The following is a 16,229-nucleotide window of genomic DNA, read 5'->3' on the forward strand; positions in this document are numbered from 1 at the left end:
AAAAGCAACAATCATAATATTCATAATTAAAAATAAATAAATAAACTAAAAAATTTAAAATAAAAAATTTAAAGTCGTGTTCGAAAAAAGTGTTCATGTAAAAAAAAAATCATGGAATAACAGGAACGCATAAGTTAATAGTAGAATGGAGCGCGGGCAGAGATAATGAAATTGTGTACAGGAGCGCAACGAGCCGCGATCGTGTCTCGGGCAAAAATCCACTTAACAAATTGCTGCTGATTCGTAGGGTTCAGGTTTGTTGCCTGCTTTTACCGGAGCGTCAGTTATCGATACTCTAACCATCTAACGGTTTTCGCGTTTTCAACTGCCGTGTTTTAACATCAAGGCTATGTATATTAATTTAAAATGATCTAATATTACTTTGAGTTACAAAATTTCCATACTTTTTTTAAACATCTACACACTGCAGTCCGCATGTTAAACTTTTAATAAAAAATCAACGTGACTCTAAACTTATCACACTTTTCAAGATTTCTATTGCTGTGTTTCCGTAGTTATACGATAAATTAAATAGAAATTTAACTAATATTGCTTGGACATAGTTAAACTTTTGATTGTCTTTATATTTTAAAAGCCCCTTGTAAGAATTATCCTTATAATATGTTATGTGTCACAAAAGTTAATAAAAAAAATTAAGTTAATTAAAACTGTATAACATAAAAAAATAATTAAAACAAAGGGTGTCTTTAAAAACTTTGTACAAAAGCATGATAATGAATTCGGTGCCGTCGTTTCGCACGCAATTGCACAATTTCAATTATCGCATTAGTTTGCGAGTGTAGGTTTCATGGGCGAGGCTTCTGATGAATTAATATTCCATGTAACATACCTAATTTGTCATAGATTATAGACCAAAATATCCTGACAATCATATTGTAAAATGTATAAATAAATTGGTAGCGTATTGTTCTTAATTATTGATGAAGTACATAATAGGCAATGAATATTCATCTAAAGCTGTTTAAATTTTTCATGCTCCTTCATTATGAATAACTCGTATGGAGTTTAATTTAGACACATCAAACGGAGTATCGCAAGTATATTTTTGGTTGCAAAATTTCAGGATCAACTTCATGCCTCGTCGAAAAGCAAAGGAAAGTTTGCGCACAAAGGCTGTCATTGATTTTTTTTTGTTATCTAGGTACAAAAAAATTTTGAATCGAACGAATTACGAAACCGACAAACGAATTGTTAGGGCTGTCAGAGTGACATGTAAATATGGACTGATATAATTTCAATAAATGGATTATTTTTATAAATATTTATAAGACGTTTTCACTCTTTTATAATTTATTGCTCAATATTTTACCATTTTTATGATTTTTTAGTGCACAATAAATTTATTGGACTTCAAACAAGTAGGAATGTTCAAAGTGTAAAAAAAATATTGTCAACAGAAGTTCTGTAACCCAGATATCGGTGTATATTTCAAATTTCCAACCCTGTAGTGCGATATCGAACGATGTTCGGAACGGGAGACGCCTATCTCAATTGAATTCCCGAAAAAGGACACGAAATAAAAGCACCAGGCCCTACCCTCACCTTTGGATAGTGCTCAGTCCATTGAAATTTCGATATTTGTCAGCCTGATTAGCTCCACGTTCTATCGAATGAATGACTCAGCGTGAGATGTGAGGCAATTTGGGCGGTTTGAAAAAACAGTGGCTTAGCCAAACAATAACATCGTCCCATTGATTGCCGAAACGAAATGTTCATTAACGAAAATTAAAACGCTTTGTAAATATTATTATCGTACTCATTGGTATTATGACCATGATTTTTATGAGTAATGAATGAACTATTATACCGATGGAATTGATAAATCTTTGAGTATCAAAATAAAAGTTTAAGCCTTGGTCCTACGAAATATATGACTCACCGATCTATGATAACAGGATCTGACGGCGTTTCGTTTCTGTTGCCGCAACTTTTCTTATCACAGCAACGACTGCAAAACAAAATTTAATTAAATCCTCTGTAACAAATAAAATAGATTACCCTTTATCATCTCCACACAAACTTGCATGTATAATGTATACATTACAAAATAATTTTAGTTATAAAAATGTTTACAATAAAACAGAACCGTAACAGGGAAGCCTTATCTACATTAGTTGAACGATGTTCATTGCAAGCGCCCTACCGCGGCTCCTTGACGCAAAGGGCAAAGACATTGAAAGGACAGACTCCCTCGAGACTCCTCCCCTGAAGACGAAAGGTGGAAACAGGACGCACATATTAGACAACACGGGATGGAGATATTACGTCTAAGGTAGAATAAAATTTTAATTGCTCACACAGACAAGGTTTATTGTCACAACAATAACACACATGCGTGAAGCGGCGAGACGAGTCGCGACCGGAAAAATCACCCCCAACAAATGGCTAAATTAATAAAGACATTCACTTCTTGTTCGCAACGTTTGTTTCTAGACTTTTGTAATTACCGTCAGCGGGATTGAGTTTGAAATATTACGCCGCAAATGAAGCGCTTTGTTTACGGAACCTTCGTGTCACAGCCTTCGTATGTTGTGTGTTTAAAGTTAACGTTTAGTTTAATATATGGATTGTAAATTTTATTATACAGTAGTACTATTTATATTTACTTTAAATGTCGTTTCTCAGAAATGACGTAACCATTTGATATCATCAATTATTCTCGAACTGTTCTGTCAATATTCTAGGAATGACAAGCATAATTTTGCTAATATTTTTGAAAAATGATTATTTCTTAGGGCCATTGCTTTTATACTCATTCTCAGAATAATATTATGGGTGCATTCAGAATTATATTATATTTATGATATGGAATGTATCAAGATTGTGAAGCTATAATATACGTGCTATACGTGCCCGACAAAATGTATTGATTTGTTTTATTTTTGGTTCATGGTATTTGCATATATATTATAAATTAATAAACTCGATATAAATATTTGGTTATATTCGTATCTTTGCATACCTGCACATAACTTCATGCGTGAGAAGGACTCGGCACATTTCAGGATTCTTATCTTGACCTTCATATACGATGGGCTGAAAACAAAAACATTGTCAGACCAAAATCGACTTTATGATTGTAAGGAGAAATCCCACTTTTAAATTTAACTGAATAGTCCGAAGTCTGATTCATAGACACGAACAATACATGCGTTGAAAAATATATTTGCGTTCCACTTTTTTTTTGTTACAGTGACACCAACGCCATAACTCATAACACCCATAGTCTATTACGTTTATTAAATTAATTAAAAATCTGCTTGGAGATAAGATAATTTTTCGTCTTCATCAAGTTATTGCTTTTTGCTAATTTATGCACCCTTTCATACATAATCGGACTTTATTATCTACGCCAAATACATTTGCATAGATCCTAAATGAAGCTTTTATTCTGTTTTTATTTTTTACTATCAGTTTACACGCAACTGTTATAGTATATCGTAAAATATTTATGATATTAATAAATTTAAAAGGTTCATCACTTATGCATAAGAAAATGAAAGAGTAACGAGGGACTATAAAGTTGTGAAAAAAATCATCAACAATACAACAATTTCAATGCAATCAATTCCGCTTTTATAAATTACTGAGGTCGTTAATGCCAAAACTTTCTTATTATTAAGTTGTAATCAATTTCCTAACTATTCCTTGTAAATTCTGTTCCCTTGCCTAATGTACACGTGTTCGTTTATCTATTAATATCTAATTACTGATAGCCTGGGGCTGTGGATAATCCAGATATATGTTATTATATAGGGTAATTTAGAAACGGTTTTAAAATATAATTGCTACCAAGCAAATTTATGGAACAAATATATTTTAAAAACTATCTATTTCGGCACCTTGGTCCGATTCGTAACTAAAAACGCAATGTTCATATTAATTCATAGTAATTGTATTGAAATAGAAAAATATTTTTTTACTGGTAAACACTCTGTGTCTCAAAGGCAAATTCTAGTGTCTTTCAAAAAATTTGTTTCCAGAATCCCCACATCCTAAGATAGATTTTTCGTCCCTTACAAAAATATTTAATTGAATATGAAATAGCTGGGTATTATCATCTTTTGTGCAACGGATTTAGTGGGATTGTGTATGGAGGGTGTTTTGTAATAAGTATTTAAGGGTCATAGGAAAGTATTTAAGGACCAGCTAAATAGCTTGGGGATGAACAGCTTAAAGCGGAGTAGCATCAGGTGTGAGATGACACATTTAAGACCCTTAATGTATAATATCAAATATATTCATTCACATTTTGTTCGAAATCACAATGAAAAAGAAGAAAAAAAGATTATCTTTGAAACAATCAACGAAAGAATAGTCTTAAACCAATTTATTTGAAATAAAGTAAAATAGATACAGATTGCTTAGGAAATCGCATGACCAAGTATTAGTCATTAGCGATACTATCCCTGACTAGCATTTTTCAAGTTCAGGAAGCCATCCCGCGGGAATCCGTGTGGCCATCAGCGTCGCAAGGGATTCAATCTCATGGGAATTTCTTATATCAATAAAAAACTACTCTTGTATCATGACCAGATTCAATTTTTATACAAACATATTTTCCATCATATTTTCTATCATGTTCTATGAAGTAATATAAATGTATCAAAGTTTTTGAATTCATTATTTTAATTTATCTGGTGCCCAACAACCTCTTTCATACAAACTTATTTCAATAAAATAACAAAAACAACAGAAGTGCAAGAAAAATAAGGAAGCAGACACAATGAAGGCAAGAACTGTGATTTATACATTTGCGACAACGCTGGCTGTGATATTTTTGTTATTGTACTTGCCTCGCCAAATGTATGAAATATTTTATATTGCGTACTAAATTATGTCCAAAAATATATAGCGAAAGTTTTGAATTGAAGGCACTTTTTAAGTTTATATAACTATTCTTAAATTTAAATGAAAAATAATCAAGCCGAACATGAGTACAATGATTAAACCCGACTGGCGTCTAAAATGGCTTCCGAAAGTCATTTTCTCAACAAAAGTACCAAATTAATATGTTGTTTGAACATTGTTAAGTAAACACAATCATTTGGCCACGTGCGCGCGCACGCTTCTTTATTCAAACATGGTGATTTCTATGGCAGTTCTATGGGATTTGCCAGAATCTCATTTCGTATAGCACGAGTTAGTATCTTAAGAATATGTTCAAACAGAGGGTTACTTAGATTGATATTTTAGATATTGATATGATAGTGATTTAGTGTGTGAATACAAATAAAACTTTGTATAGCGGATCCAAAGTTAAATTATATGATAATTTACCATTACTATTATATTTTACTTAACATAACTGTATGCAGTATTTATATTCCAATTTAGCTAATACGTCATAAAAGTCCACCTGAAAGAGTAATCCGCCTCTGGTAGTCATTAACTTAATATTATAAAGAACTTATAACTAAAGTTACTGCGTTTTAACAGTATTCGATGATTTTTTTTGTACATTGCGTGTGTTGTTCGCATGGCATTAGTTGATTGGCAGTATGCCCTCAGCATAACGATTTAATACAATTAAATAAACCGCAACTATCAGACGCCATCTTCACTTACCGAATGACTATTTTGCGTGTACCATTTGATGATTGCGACTAAAATTAATATTAAATGAGATAAATTCATTACTATACAATAATATACTTTAAGAATTAAAAGATCATAACTTTGTTATCATAATATCAATATATTAATGTAATACGGCTCACATAACATGACAAGAAATATTGCACTAGTGTGTACAGTCATACGCACAATTCCTTTCTTAGTTAACGTTCGGCCTAAGTTAATTATGTTCACGGCATAAATCTTTCGTAATTGGCCTCCTGTTACACAACACTAAGAGCTCGGGACGTGTTGAAATTATATATGTGAGGTACACTGAAGTTTCATGATGGCTTTACGGTAAAATTGTTATTTATGTAATAAACGGGACGTGATAATTGTCTTCCGTATTCTCCTTTGTAGGCCTTTGTTACGATAGCATTGTTTATTTTGAATAATATCAATCATTTCACGTAATTATCTGTTGATTTTATAGGAATTTCCCGCGCGATTGTACTGTTTGCTTAAGGAATTTGATTATAACTCATATTTATAACATTTAAAATAATAAACCTCTGCATTTGAATCTAATTTAAGAGTATATTTATATCTCATGTTTCAACAATCAGATTTGGGGATTTGCAACCCTTCTTAATACTGTCAATCAAGTTTCAAATTTACTGTTTCAGCACCTAAAATATAATTCCTTACACCAATATAAATACACATACTATATAAATAATAAATGTTTAAAAAAAAATTATGTAACTTAAACTATATATATAAAAAATTATCTGTTGCCTTATTTATTTGATATCAATGCATCACTTTAATGCTAAAAAAATATTGTACACTGAATTGCTTTAATACCAAAAACGCGCTAAACTTCACAACTACAAATTATAAACAAGAATAATAATAACCAAAGTCTTAGCTGACACAAACATTTTCTCTTTGCATAATATATGAACGTTTTGTATGCTTAAAATGCATGAATCTTTCTCGACGGTACAACAGAATAAAATAAGCTATTCAGTGAATTAAATTTATATAACGTTAAAGTTTATATAAGTAACAATAATTTCAATATGATTGAAATATTTTATAATTTTATCAAATATTTTTTTACGAAAATTGGTGTCTAAAGCCTCTCAATGTGGAAGATGTGATTGAAAACATAGATTGTTATTTTCCCTAATATAGCAAATAGCATAGCATTACTATCCCATGAACATAAAATAGCAACAAAATGCGATATCAACTATAGTATAATTTCGTTGACCAAGGGGCGTGTGGATTAACGTAATCGGTTCGCGATGACAATCTGCCGCGTGGTCGCCGCATGCTCGCCGCGTGCCCGCCGCGTGCCCTACTGATTGAGGTGGGCTTGTGTGCGAACATGCCTTTAGAGCTCATTGCTTTTAATAAGCTTGCGTTTTGTTCCTGATGTTATGATTTGTATAAAATTTCAATAACATTATTTCTTGTGCAGATTGTTTATATAAAATATTTATGTTTTTTTCTACTAAAACCTGTTATTTAGATCTTAGAATAAGGAATAAAAATATTACCTGTTTCGTGACGGAATCTATCAATCGAACGAATATGTCTTGCTCCTGTCGAATACCTGGGGAAAAAAAATATATTATAATAATTATTTAACATAGTAAAAAGGGCGAATTTATAAAAAAATCGACAGCAAAATATTTTTAATACTTTCATAATAAAATATTATTCATAGACTGCTTCAAATAATATTTAATAAAACGAAGTAAACAAAATGAAGTATAATTTATATAAGTGTACAGATACAGCGTAAAGTTTAACAAGGAACTTCGAAAGGCATTCCCTAATTTGTTCCGTGTCGCGAATAACCTCTTCGTCCTACAAAATTAAAATAACACAGAGTGAAATAAAAAGCTAAATAATTAAATTAATTTCAGCTTATTAAATCCGTGCCGGTTAGGGATGAAAATGAAAATTTTGGGTACATTTTTGGTTAAATATCAAATGAGTCTTATGGGGGAAATTTTACGCGTGTTAAGTCTTAAGATTGATATTATATTTTCATTAAAATAAAGTTAACAAGAAATTACATAAATTTTTATAAACCACAGAAAATCTTCATAACAGATCTTTGAACATATTATCTCAGGGATTAACAACAGGAAGTTTATTTTCATTATGTTGCTTTATTAATGTATGATAAACCATTCAACAAATTTTACATAAAAAAAAACACGCTGTATTTCAAGTTCAATTTCCTATTCTTGAACTCACTAATAAACAAAGTGTTCAAAGAAAAATAGATCGAATATTCTATCTTCAAAAAAACTGTCGACTAAGTCTAGTTGACGTGGCGGGTGTACTTCATGATATTGGTCTATGTTATGTTTTATTCATCGTAAGCCTTAGAACCAGACACGGAATATTCATAGTGCAAGATGTTGTCGATTCTCAGCCAATTTTCCATTATATCTCCCTAATGGTCAAGACGGCAAATATTTACTATGCGTCCAATGTATGCATTGTCTCCTAGTTGAATACAAAATTATACAGCTCTTGTAGAGCCGTCAATGATTAAATCATAATAGTTATTATACTAAAGAGATAAATTACATAGGGAAAAAATTATCAAAACACAAAAGTGACAAATTATTTGAATAATAACAATATCTTCATTATATTTTTTAATAAACATACCAAAATTCTTTCTTGTAAGAAGTTTTATTTTGCCATATCATAGCTTCATTTATTTTGAAAGTGTAAATAATTTACCTTAATAATCCCACTTACCATTTGCGTAAAGTAACTGTAATCTGTACTGGATACCGTTGTTTGTCTTTTGGCCTTCCGCTTCCTAAAACAGAATACAATATTAAGAAAATATTTTGCAATTTCAATTAAATACTATGACATTCTAAATTTAAAGATCCAATCCACCAAACAAGATATCACTTAAAAGTATTTAAGTAACAACTTATATATATTAAGCGTTCAACATTTGGGATAAATATAGAAGGTGATAAAAACGGGGCTTCTAAAGGTTAAACAAAACGCCACGCCATAAATAATTAATAGCCACAAACAAGACCATCGCTCTACATGACGGCTAAACGCTTTCATAGTTTCACTGACAACTTTACGTAAAAAAAAGTTTACAACAAAAAAAAGGCTAAAAGTGTCACGCGATCTGTAACTCGTACATCATAATGTTGTACTGTTCTAATTAAAATTCTTTAAATGTCAGATATCAAATAAAAATATACTATATGTTACAAAAACTATATCACTTGAATATAAGACCTGTTTTTTCGTTACAATTGAATCTCAAAGCATACATCTGAGACAGAACAAACAACATTAATTTAACACACCACCGACGTGACTGAATTATGTAAATGGACACAATACAGCGTCAGACTATCCTGATTGATGGACTGATTCTGATCATATCAACATGGATTTAATGATAAATGCATCATTAAAACTCACATAGAAAGAAATCGGAATAATCTCATCGAGGATTGCCTTTGTGTTGTACTTGATTTGCATATTAAATTTGTTTATTATCTTCAATATCTTTTGCAGTATATAAGAAATTGTGTCGTTTTATTAGTGCTTAGTGTAATATTACCTGATCCTTTTCGATGAATCCTATGAAAGCTGTTCGTTCTATCTCTACGGGCTGTCCGGCTCGGTCGTATAAAGCAACTACGAAGTGGAAGAAGTTGCTCTTGCGCAGGTTGCTTGGCGGTTGTTTCTCGAAGTGAGCGCGGCCAACACCCACCGTACTGCGTCCAACGAGAAAAATATAACATCAAGTGCATAATGAAACGACAAAATCTCTTATAAAAAATATTATTTTTATAAAAATGTAGTATTACATCAATAAGGAATTATAACGCATAATATAATATAAAAAGTCTATACTAAAGTTTGATTGTGTTTTTATGAATAAATAAATAGATTTATTTATAAAGTATACATAATTAATTATTTAATAGAATTATCGATAAATGATATGGAGTACCGTGACTTTTATCATATTTAAAATCACAATTATAATAAAAAAAAATCATTTAAAATTTATATTAAATTGCGGCCAAAAAAATTTAAAGCCGTAAATAATATAGATATCATTCAAAGAAACCACAAACGTGCAAACCATCTTTCCATCTATTGAAAGATATACTTGGTCGTAAATTTAAAATTCCAACAGACTTGTCCTTATTTTCCCGCTATTTGTCAACAGACGGAGACGTTCTCAACGTTATTATTATGTCATAACGAAACAAAAGTCTGTAATCCTTTAGAAATTGAATAGACACAGTTATTGCAAGTAATTACGAATCCCTGTTCCGTTTGTACATTTACAGAAAAAATGTACCTTAAATATATTTATATTGATATTATATTATAAATATTTAAATTCATCTCATATGAACTCAGTAGAACAGATGTAGCGATATAATAAATCTTTATAGAGAAAAGTATCGACAAAGTGACGACGAGTATATGACGCCACACATATCGACATGTGGCGAGTCGATACAATCTTGATCTTAATTCCGACCTTATTGGGAAATACATAAAGGATAAATACGCATATTCGTTAAACAGGAACTACAAGTACGTGTAAATACTAGAGTTTCAAATATACGTATTTCATCAAATCTTCCTCGGAGTTACTCATTGTTGCATTGGACATTAGGGTAGTGATGTCCAGCCGCCACATTAAAGAAATTTATTTTTAATAATTGCAAATATTTTTCATTATTTTAGCATAATATTTGTGTAACAATTAAATGCAACAGGTTACTACTTAAAGACAAGACGTTTTGTGAATAAAAATTTTAAAGACTTCTTATTTTATTTTTATTTTCTATGGCCTCTTATCTGTAAAATTTTATCAATTCGTATTTTGTGATAGCATTTTATTTTAATGAAAATGATATAATATTAACAAAATAACAGTTAAATGTATATATCATTCAATTACATATAAACAAATCATCGATAGTGTACCATAGACAACACCAGCCCGTATTGCAATGGTCGCCATTCATCTCACAGCAGAATTTGCGTAAACAAATTGGTTTCGCGATTGCCATTTTATACTCCCGTACTCCATTGTTTTATTTATCACTACAGTTTCGGCAACGCGCCCGCGATTAGGTTGTAGCGCTTTTTTGCTTACAGATCGTTGTAGATTTGTCAATCTTTTTTTTTTTTATTGGATATAAAAACTTTTTGCGACAAAACTTTTAATCTATGTCACCAGTGTTTTAGTAGACAATGTCTTACAATATGTCTGTCCATTGATATACACGACCTCTTTTTAGATTTATTAGCTTTTATCTAACGACAATTATTTTTTTAATCTATTAATTTACAACATATTTCAATTAACGATGTTATAATATTTGACCATTTGCCATACAAATGACTCTGTCATCAACCCTAGACATTCATATTTTTCAAATTCACTGTTGATGACGAAGTACTATTAAGTTGATTAATTCGATTACGGCCTAAATTAATTTTATCATCCACAAAACGAAACGAATCACAGTATATAATTTAGTTAACGTTAACTACTATTGAATAGAAATGTAATGAAAAAAACCATATACATAGATTCAATTCATGTTATTTTTTTTATAAATACGTAGCCTCTATATATTATTAGATCTATAATTTAAATGTAGGGTTCTTGCTTATTAAATATTATATTATAAAGTACACACGAAACACTCAGTTAAAATAAATATAGCATCTAAAAGCCGACAGATGCGTACCCTCAGCAAACAATGCTGCTAATTCGAGTATCAATACATCATATTATGCGGAACCAAATGCTGGCACAACTTCATTACTGTAACACAAACATTGTAAACTGTTGGTGTTGTGCAAATTATTGTATATAGAGTATATATGGTTTTATTAGGAAGGAGTATTGAAACAAAAAATTGTTCTTATTGATTGAAAGTTGGAGAGGAAATTGAGTATGTTTATACTTATAAGTACACTACTGGCATAATAGTTATTTATATATACATGTATATAGTAAATAATTGATCAAAACCGTATTAACTCGCAACTATTCTGGTATAATGTTATATCTATATTGAAAATTTTAATTTATAGACCATTCATTATCGCATGCGAGTCCGCCCCGTGATGATTTATCACGCCCTTCGTTTATGAACACTTGGTTTCATTATCGCCTGTGCAAATTTCGAACCTGATTGGACCCCATATGCGGTTATTACGTTATTGTGTACCATGTTCCGTGGAAGTACTAATTTACACTGTTTAAGTTATATGAATGGCCCTACGATACCTACATATAATATACTTTACTAGTACTAAAAAGCGAAAAGAAATAAAATTATATTTTTTAATTTAATAAAATTAATATAATTACTGTCATTAAGCTAGTAAGTATAAATAAATCATAAATTTAATTTAATAAATATTCCTCTGTAAAGTATAAAAATTGTTATAAAATCGTCATAGTTAAGTCATATGATATTTAATTTTATTATTCTGTTACTAGCCGTTCTAACTGTTATCCGTTTAACTAGAACCACGATACAAAATAAATTCCACGTTAACACAAACACCCTAAGCCATTGGCATTAATAAGCCAGTTAGTGGCTGAAAAGAGCATTCTGATTATTTGAGGCAAATCGCGTTAGATCGGAAATGTAAAGCAAACAAGTGTATTGGATTAGGAGTGCATTAAGGGAACAGGCTCGCTTGTTTAAACTTGATATATCAGTATTTATTTTGAGATTTATTTCTTAATATATAATATACGTTCAATCATAATATGTAATAATATTTTATATTTATGTGAGGTCTATGTGAGGTTAAATAATACGTGAAATTTTATAAATCAATCAGATTTCTTGCATTACATTCAGAGAGTGATAATTATTAATCTTCTACGTACTTTGTATTGTCGACTAGTGAGGTTGGTGTCATCCAGGCCCTGGTGAGAGGTTCCTCCTTCAGCGAGGTGACAGGCCCTCGAGGCTGGGCGTGGACCCCCTCCTGATGGAGCCCGAACATAAGCCCCCCTGAATATTGTTTGTATTAATATAATGTCATACCTTATTAATCGTCTTTGGAATAGAAAGTTATATATATTTTGAGTGTATAGTATTTTAAGAACTTTTATAAATATTAAATAAACATTTTATTTAGGTTAAATTAATAATTTTATTTTTGAAAAGTTTTTTTTTATATGAATAAATTTATCTCACAACCCTTATAAAATTATAAAATCTGTCTATTTATTTTATATTTTTAATTTTTCAGTCTTTCTATTTTGATGTATTTGAAGATTATCTTTGTCAGTGATAAACTGTCAAACAATAATTAATTTGATCGTTTTTAATAAAAATCCGGATTTTTATGAATTGGATTTTATTGGAATAAAATTGGATTTTTATGAATAAATAGCTGTTAAAAATATGTATGTAATAAAATTCTATAATTATTCAGAATACACGAAACTTAAGTATTCATTCATTTCATATATATAGCATAGTATTATCTGATGCTAAATTAAAATTATAAGTAATAAATTAATGTTTCAATTATGTATATATATTTTTATACTTAATATTTTATTGAATTACCATACCTTAAATATTCTTGTGAACAAATGTCCCACAATAATTTCAAACATTTAAAATTGAATAAAAATAAATTTAAAGTTATATATAAGATATTTTTACCATATTAAATCACTCTACTTTTCAGAACTCTACATAAAAGCAAGTCAACAAATTATGTTATTGTATTTTGATAAAATTTCAAATATTTTTATTATTATTTGTTCACAAAAAATCATCGAATTAATTGTATATTACATTCCAAATATATTATTTGAATTTATTAAATATGAAATTAATAAATTCAAATAATATATTTGGAATTTAATTTTATGAAAAAAATAAGTTCAAACTGAATTATATGGTGTGAAATAAACTGATTGCATTATTTTAGAGAATTTACAATTTAAATTTATATTTAAATTTATTCGATTTTTTATACGTACATTGGTTTTTCAAGTTAGATTTATTATTAATATAAGAATAATTATTTTCGAGTAATTCAGCATTAAATAAATGAAAGTCTCTATTTAACCTTTTTTTTTTAAACTTAAAAATTATTTCAATAGAATGTCACACAAAATAAAAATAGTGAGAGACTTAAAAGATGTATTGATAACAAACGACAATAAATCATCTACATAGCTTAAGCTAAATTGCTTTTTATAATGTGAGTTGCATTATTATTATTGTTTTATAGAGCGTACAAATGAAATGGAAATATTTTCAATTATTTCAACACGTATTCATTTATAGCATAATAAATTTTATTTTATTCTCATATAAAAGTAAAGAAATTAAACAATTAGATTTTTTTTTCGAGACGCATACATTATTTTCAGATCCAGTAAGTCTGAAATTTATGTTCTATTTATTCACAGCTCAACATTAACTGGACTATTCACTGCGCTCTTCACTCGTAGCTCAACATAAATTGGTCGACAGATAGTTGTATTCATTTGTAGCTCAACATAAATTGGACGATACAAAGTTGTGTTCTTTCGTGGTTCAAGATAAATTGGACGAAATAATGTACTGTTTATACATAGTTCAAGATAAAATGGTCGAGACACTTATGTTTAGTATAGGTTAAGGTAAATTGGTGGGTTCTATGTTTGATATATGGTTATCAATACCTGATGACCTGGGGGCTCCAGTGGGGTAGAGTTTCCTTCCCCATCCGACCGGGTCGAGCTCCAGCGGCGGCCACGGCGAGCCGGTGTACCCGCCCGCCGCCGCGTTCAACTCGTCAGACCGAATCGCGACCGAACACGCGCGAGCCCCACAGGCTCGGCGACAATCACTAATACGATACTCCTATATATATACAGTCGAACTGTTTATATTATTATCCGCGCACTATGTTCATGTTAGTAATGTTACACAAAAAATCACACTGGTATTATATAAAAAAAATAATAAGAAAATAAAACACTTATATTAATAAAAATTTATAGAAATAAAATCGAAATAATATTGAAGTATTATATTAGGAGAATGTGTTTCGTGTTATCGTGATCGTCGTGGGGTGTCCCGGTAGTGCGGGCGATCCCGCTGTGGATTTGCGGAGCACTAACAAGCGTCGCGGGAACAGGCCGCGGAGTGCTCGAGCTTCGCGTGCCCCCGTCCCCGCGGACTGGGGGAGGCGCCCTGGGAACACGCCCTCGCCACTAAAGCGAGACAACGTCATTCACTCTCCATGGTGGCGCCACATACACGCGGAATAATTATTACATTATCACTATAAACATAAATAACAAACATCTGAAAAATGAAGGGTAATTTTTTTTTCAAAGGCAAAGATTTTACACATTCATCCAAGAAGGTTTTATATGTTAATGTAACATATTAAAGTCGTCCTCGGAGACACTTGTATGGTTGGTAAGGGATGGCGGGAGATGAGACGCAGAGCATCTCTCTGGACCAGCCAGCCTCCGCGGGACGTCCTACACGAGGTTACTTATTAAAGTTAGATTGACGATGATGAAATTAAACTGGGAATTGACTGACTGTTTCAGATGAGGTTACGTTACCGAATTAATAATGACGTTTGTTAACTTGTCAAAGCGTTAGCGGTTAACTGGCGACTTTAACTGTGATCACAATATTATATTAACTGAAGTTTATCTGCGGTAATATTGTTGTGTATATTATACAGTACATAGACAAACATCAAATTGTTTTTGCCAACATATTATGTATGTACCTACTGAATACTTTGATTTAAATGTTTCTTACAAATATTGCAACTGCGTAAATTTTTGTATAGTTAAATAGAAGTATGGAAATATTTATTTTGATATTTTTATCAAATTTTTTATAGAGTTGATATTTTTATATGGAGACTAAAAAACATCTACTAGATTTAATTTGTAGGAAAAATAATTTTAAGTATCTATATACACTATCGTAAAACTTACCTTTTTTATGGGCTTATAACTTATATATACCTCAAAAATCACATTTTAAATGAAGGAGTCATTTTTTTATAAATCAAAACGAAACGTGTATGTTTGTATATATGTATGTATGTATGAAACTATTGTAAAATACATATTTCTTACTATCTATTGTAACTTAAAACTTACTAATTACTTATTTACGACAGCGTTTTTTCTTCTTTGTTTATTTCTTTTAAGCAATTTAAACATCGTAGAGTCGCTATTAGTTACTTGTAGTTACTTCGTGTGTATGTAAAATACTACTTTTAATGTATTCGAATTATTAATTATGTATTTTTTTTATATTTTTATACAACCTAGCAACAGGTATATTATATAGCGTGTTCCGAATATAGAATTGTTTATATAGCGTGTTCCGAAAAAAAAAAAACATCGAACCTTCATCAAGGCTTCAACAAGTTGAACCTCTGGGCAGCTGGGAGGTCTCTGGGGCCGCCCTGGCCACGCCCACAGACACGCCCACCAGAGAATACTTGATATATTGAATGATCGATATTATTCCGGCAAGTCGGTAAAGACATCTTACACAAAGACTCTTTATATAAAGATAAGATATATACCT

At 30.6% G+C, this 16,229-nt stretch overlaps 1 protein-coding gene across 1 annotated transcript in view; it reads right to left on the reverse strand.

Moving 5' to 3' along the window:
• LOC116769705 (transcription factor collier) overlaps positions 1 to 14,909 on the reverse strand; it is a 32,984-nt gene extending 18,075 nt beyond the window's left edge. The window contains exons 1-7 of the mRNA XM_061522642.1: positions 14,342 to 14,909; positions 12,539 to 12,665; positions 9,215 to 9,371; positions 8,374 to 8,437; positions 7,149 to 7,204; positions 2,984 to 3,057; positions 1,901 to 1,969 (exon numbers count right to left, since the gene is read on the reverse strand). Coding sequence (XP_061378626.1) covers positions 1,901 to 1,969; positions 2,984 to 3,057; positions 7,149 to 7,204; positions 8,374 to 8,437; positions 9,215 to 9,371; positions 12,539 to 12,657 — 539 coding nt within the window. The 5' untranslated portion in view covers positions 12,658 to 12,665; positions 14,342 to 14,909. The remainder of the gene's footprint in view (positions 1 to 1,900; positions 1,970 to 2,983; positions 3,058 to 7,148; positions 7,205 to 8,373; positions 8,438 to 9,214; positions 9,372 to 12,538; positions 12,666 to 14,341) is intronic.
• Between the last annotated feature and the right edge of the window lie 1,320 nt (positions 14,910 to 16,229).

This window comes from Danaus plexippus, chromosome 14 (assembly GCF_018135715.1).
Source record: "Danaus plexippus chromosome 14, MEX_DaPlex, whole genome shotgun sequence".
In the NCBI taxonomy this organism is placed as follows: Eukaryota; Metazoa; Arthropoda; class Insecta; order Lepidoptera; family Nymphalidae; genus Danaus; species Danaus plexippus.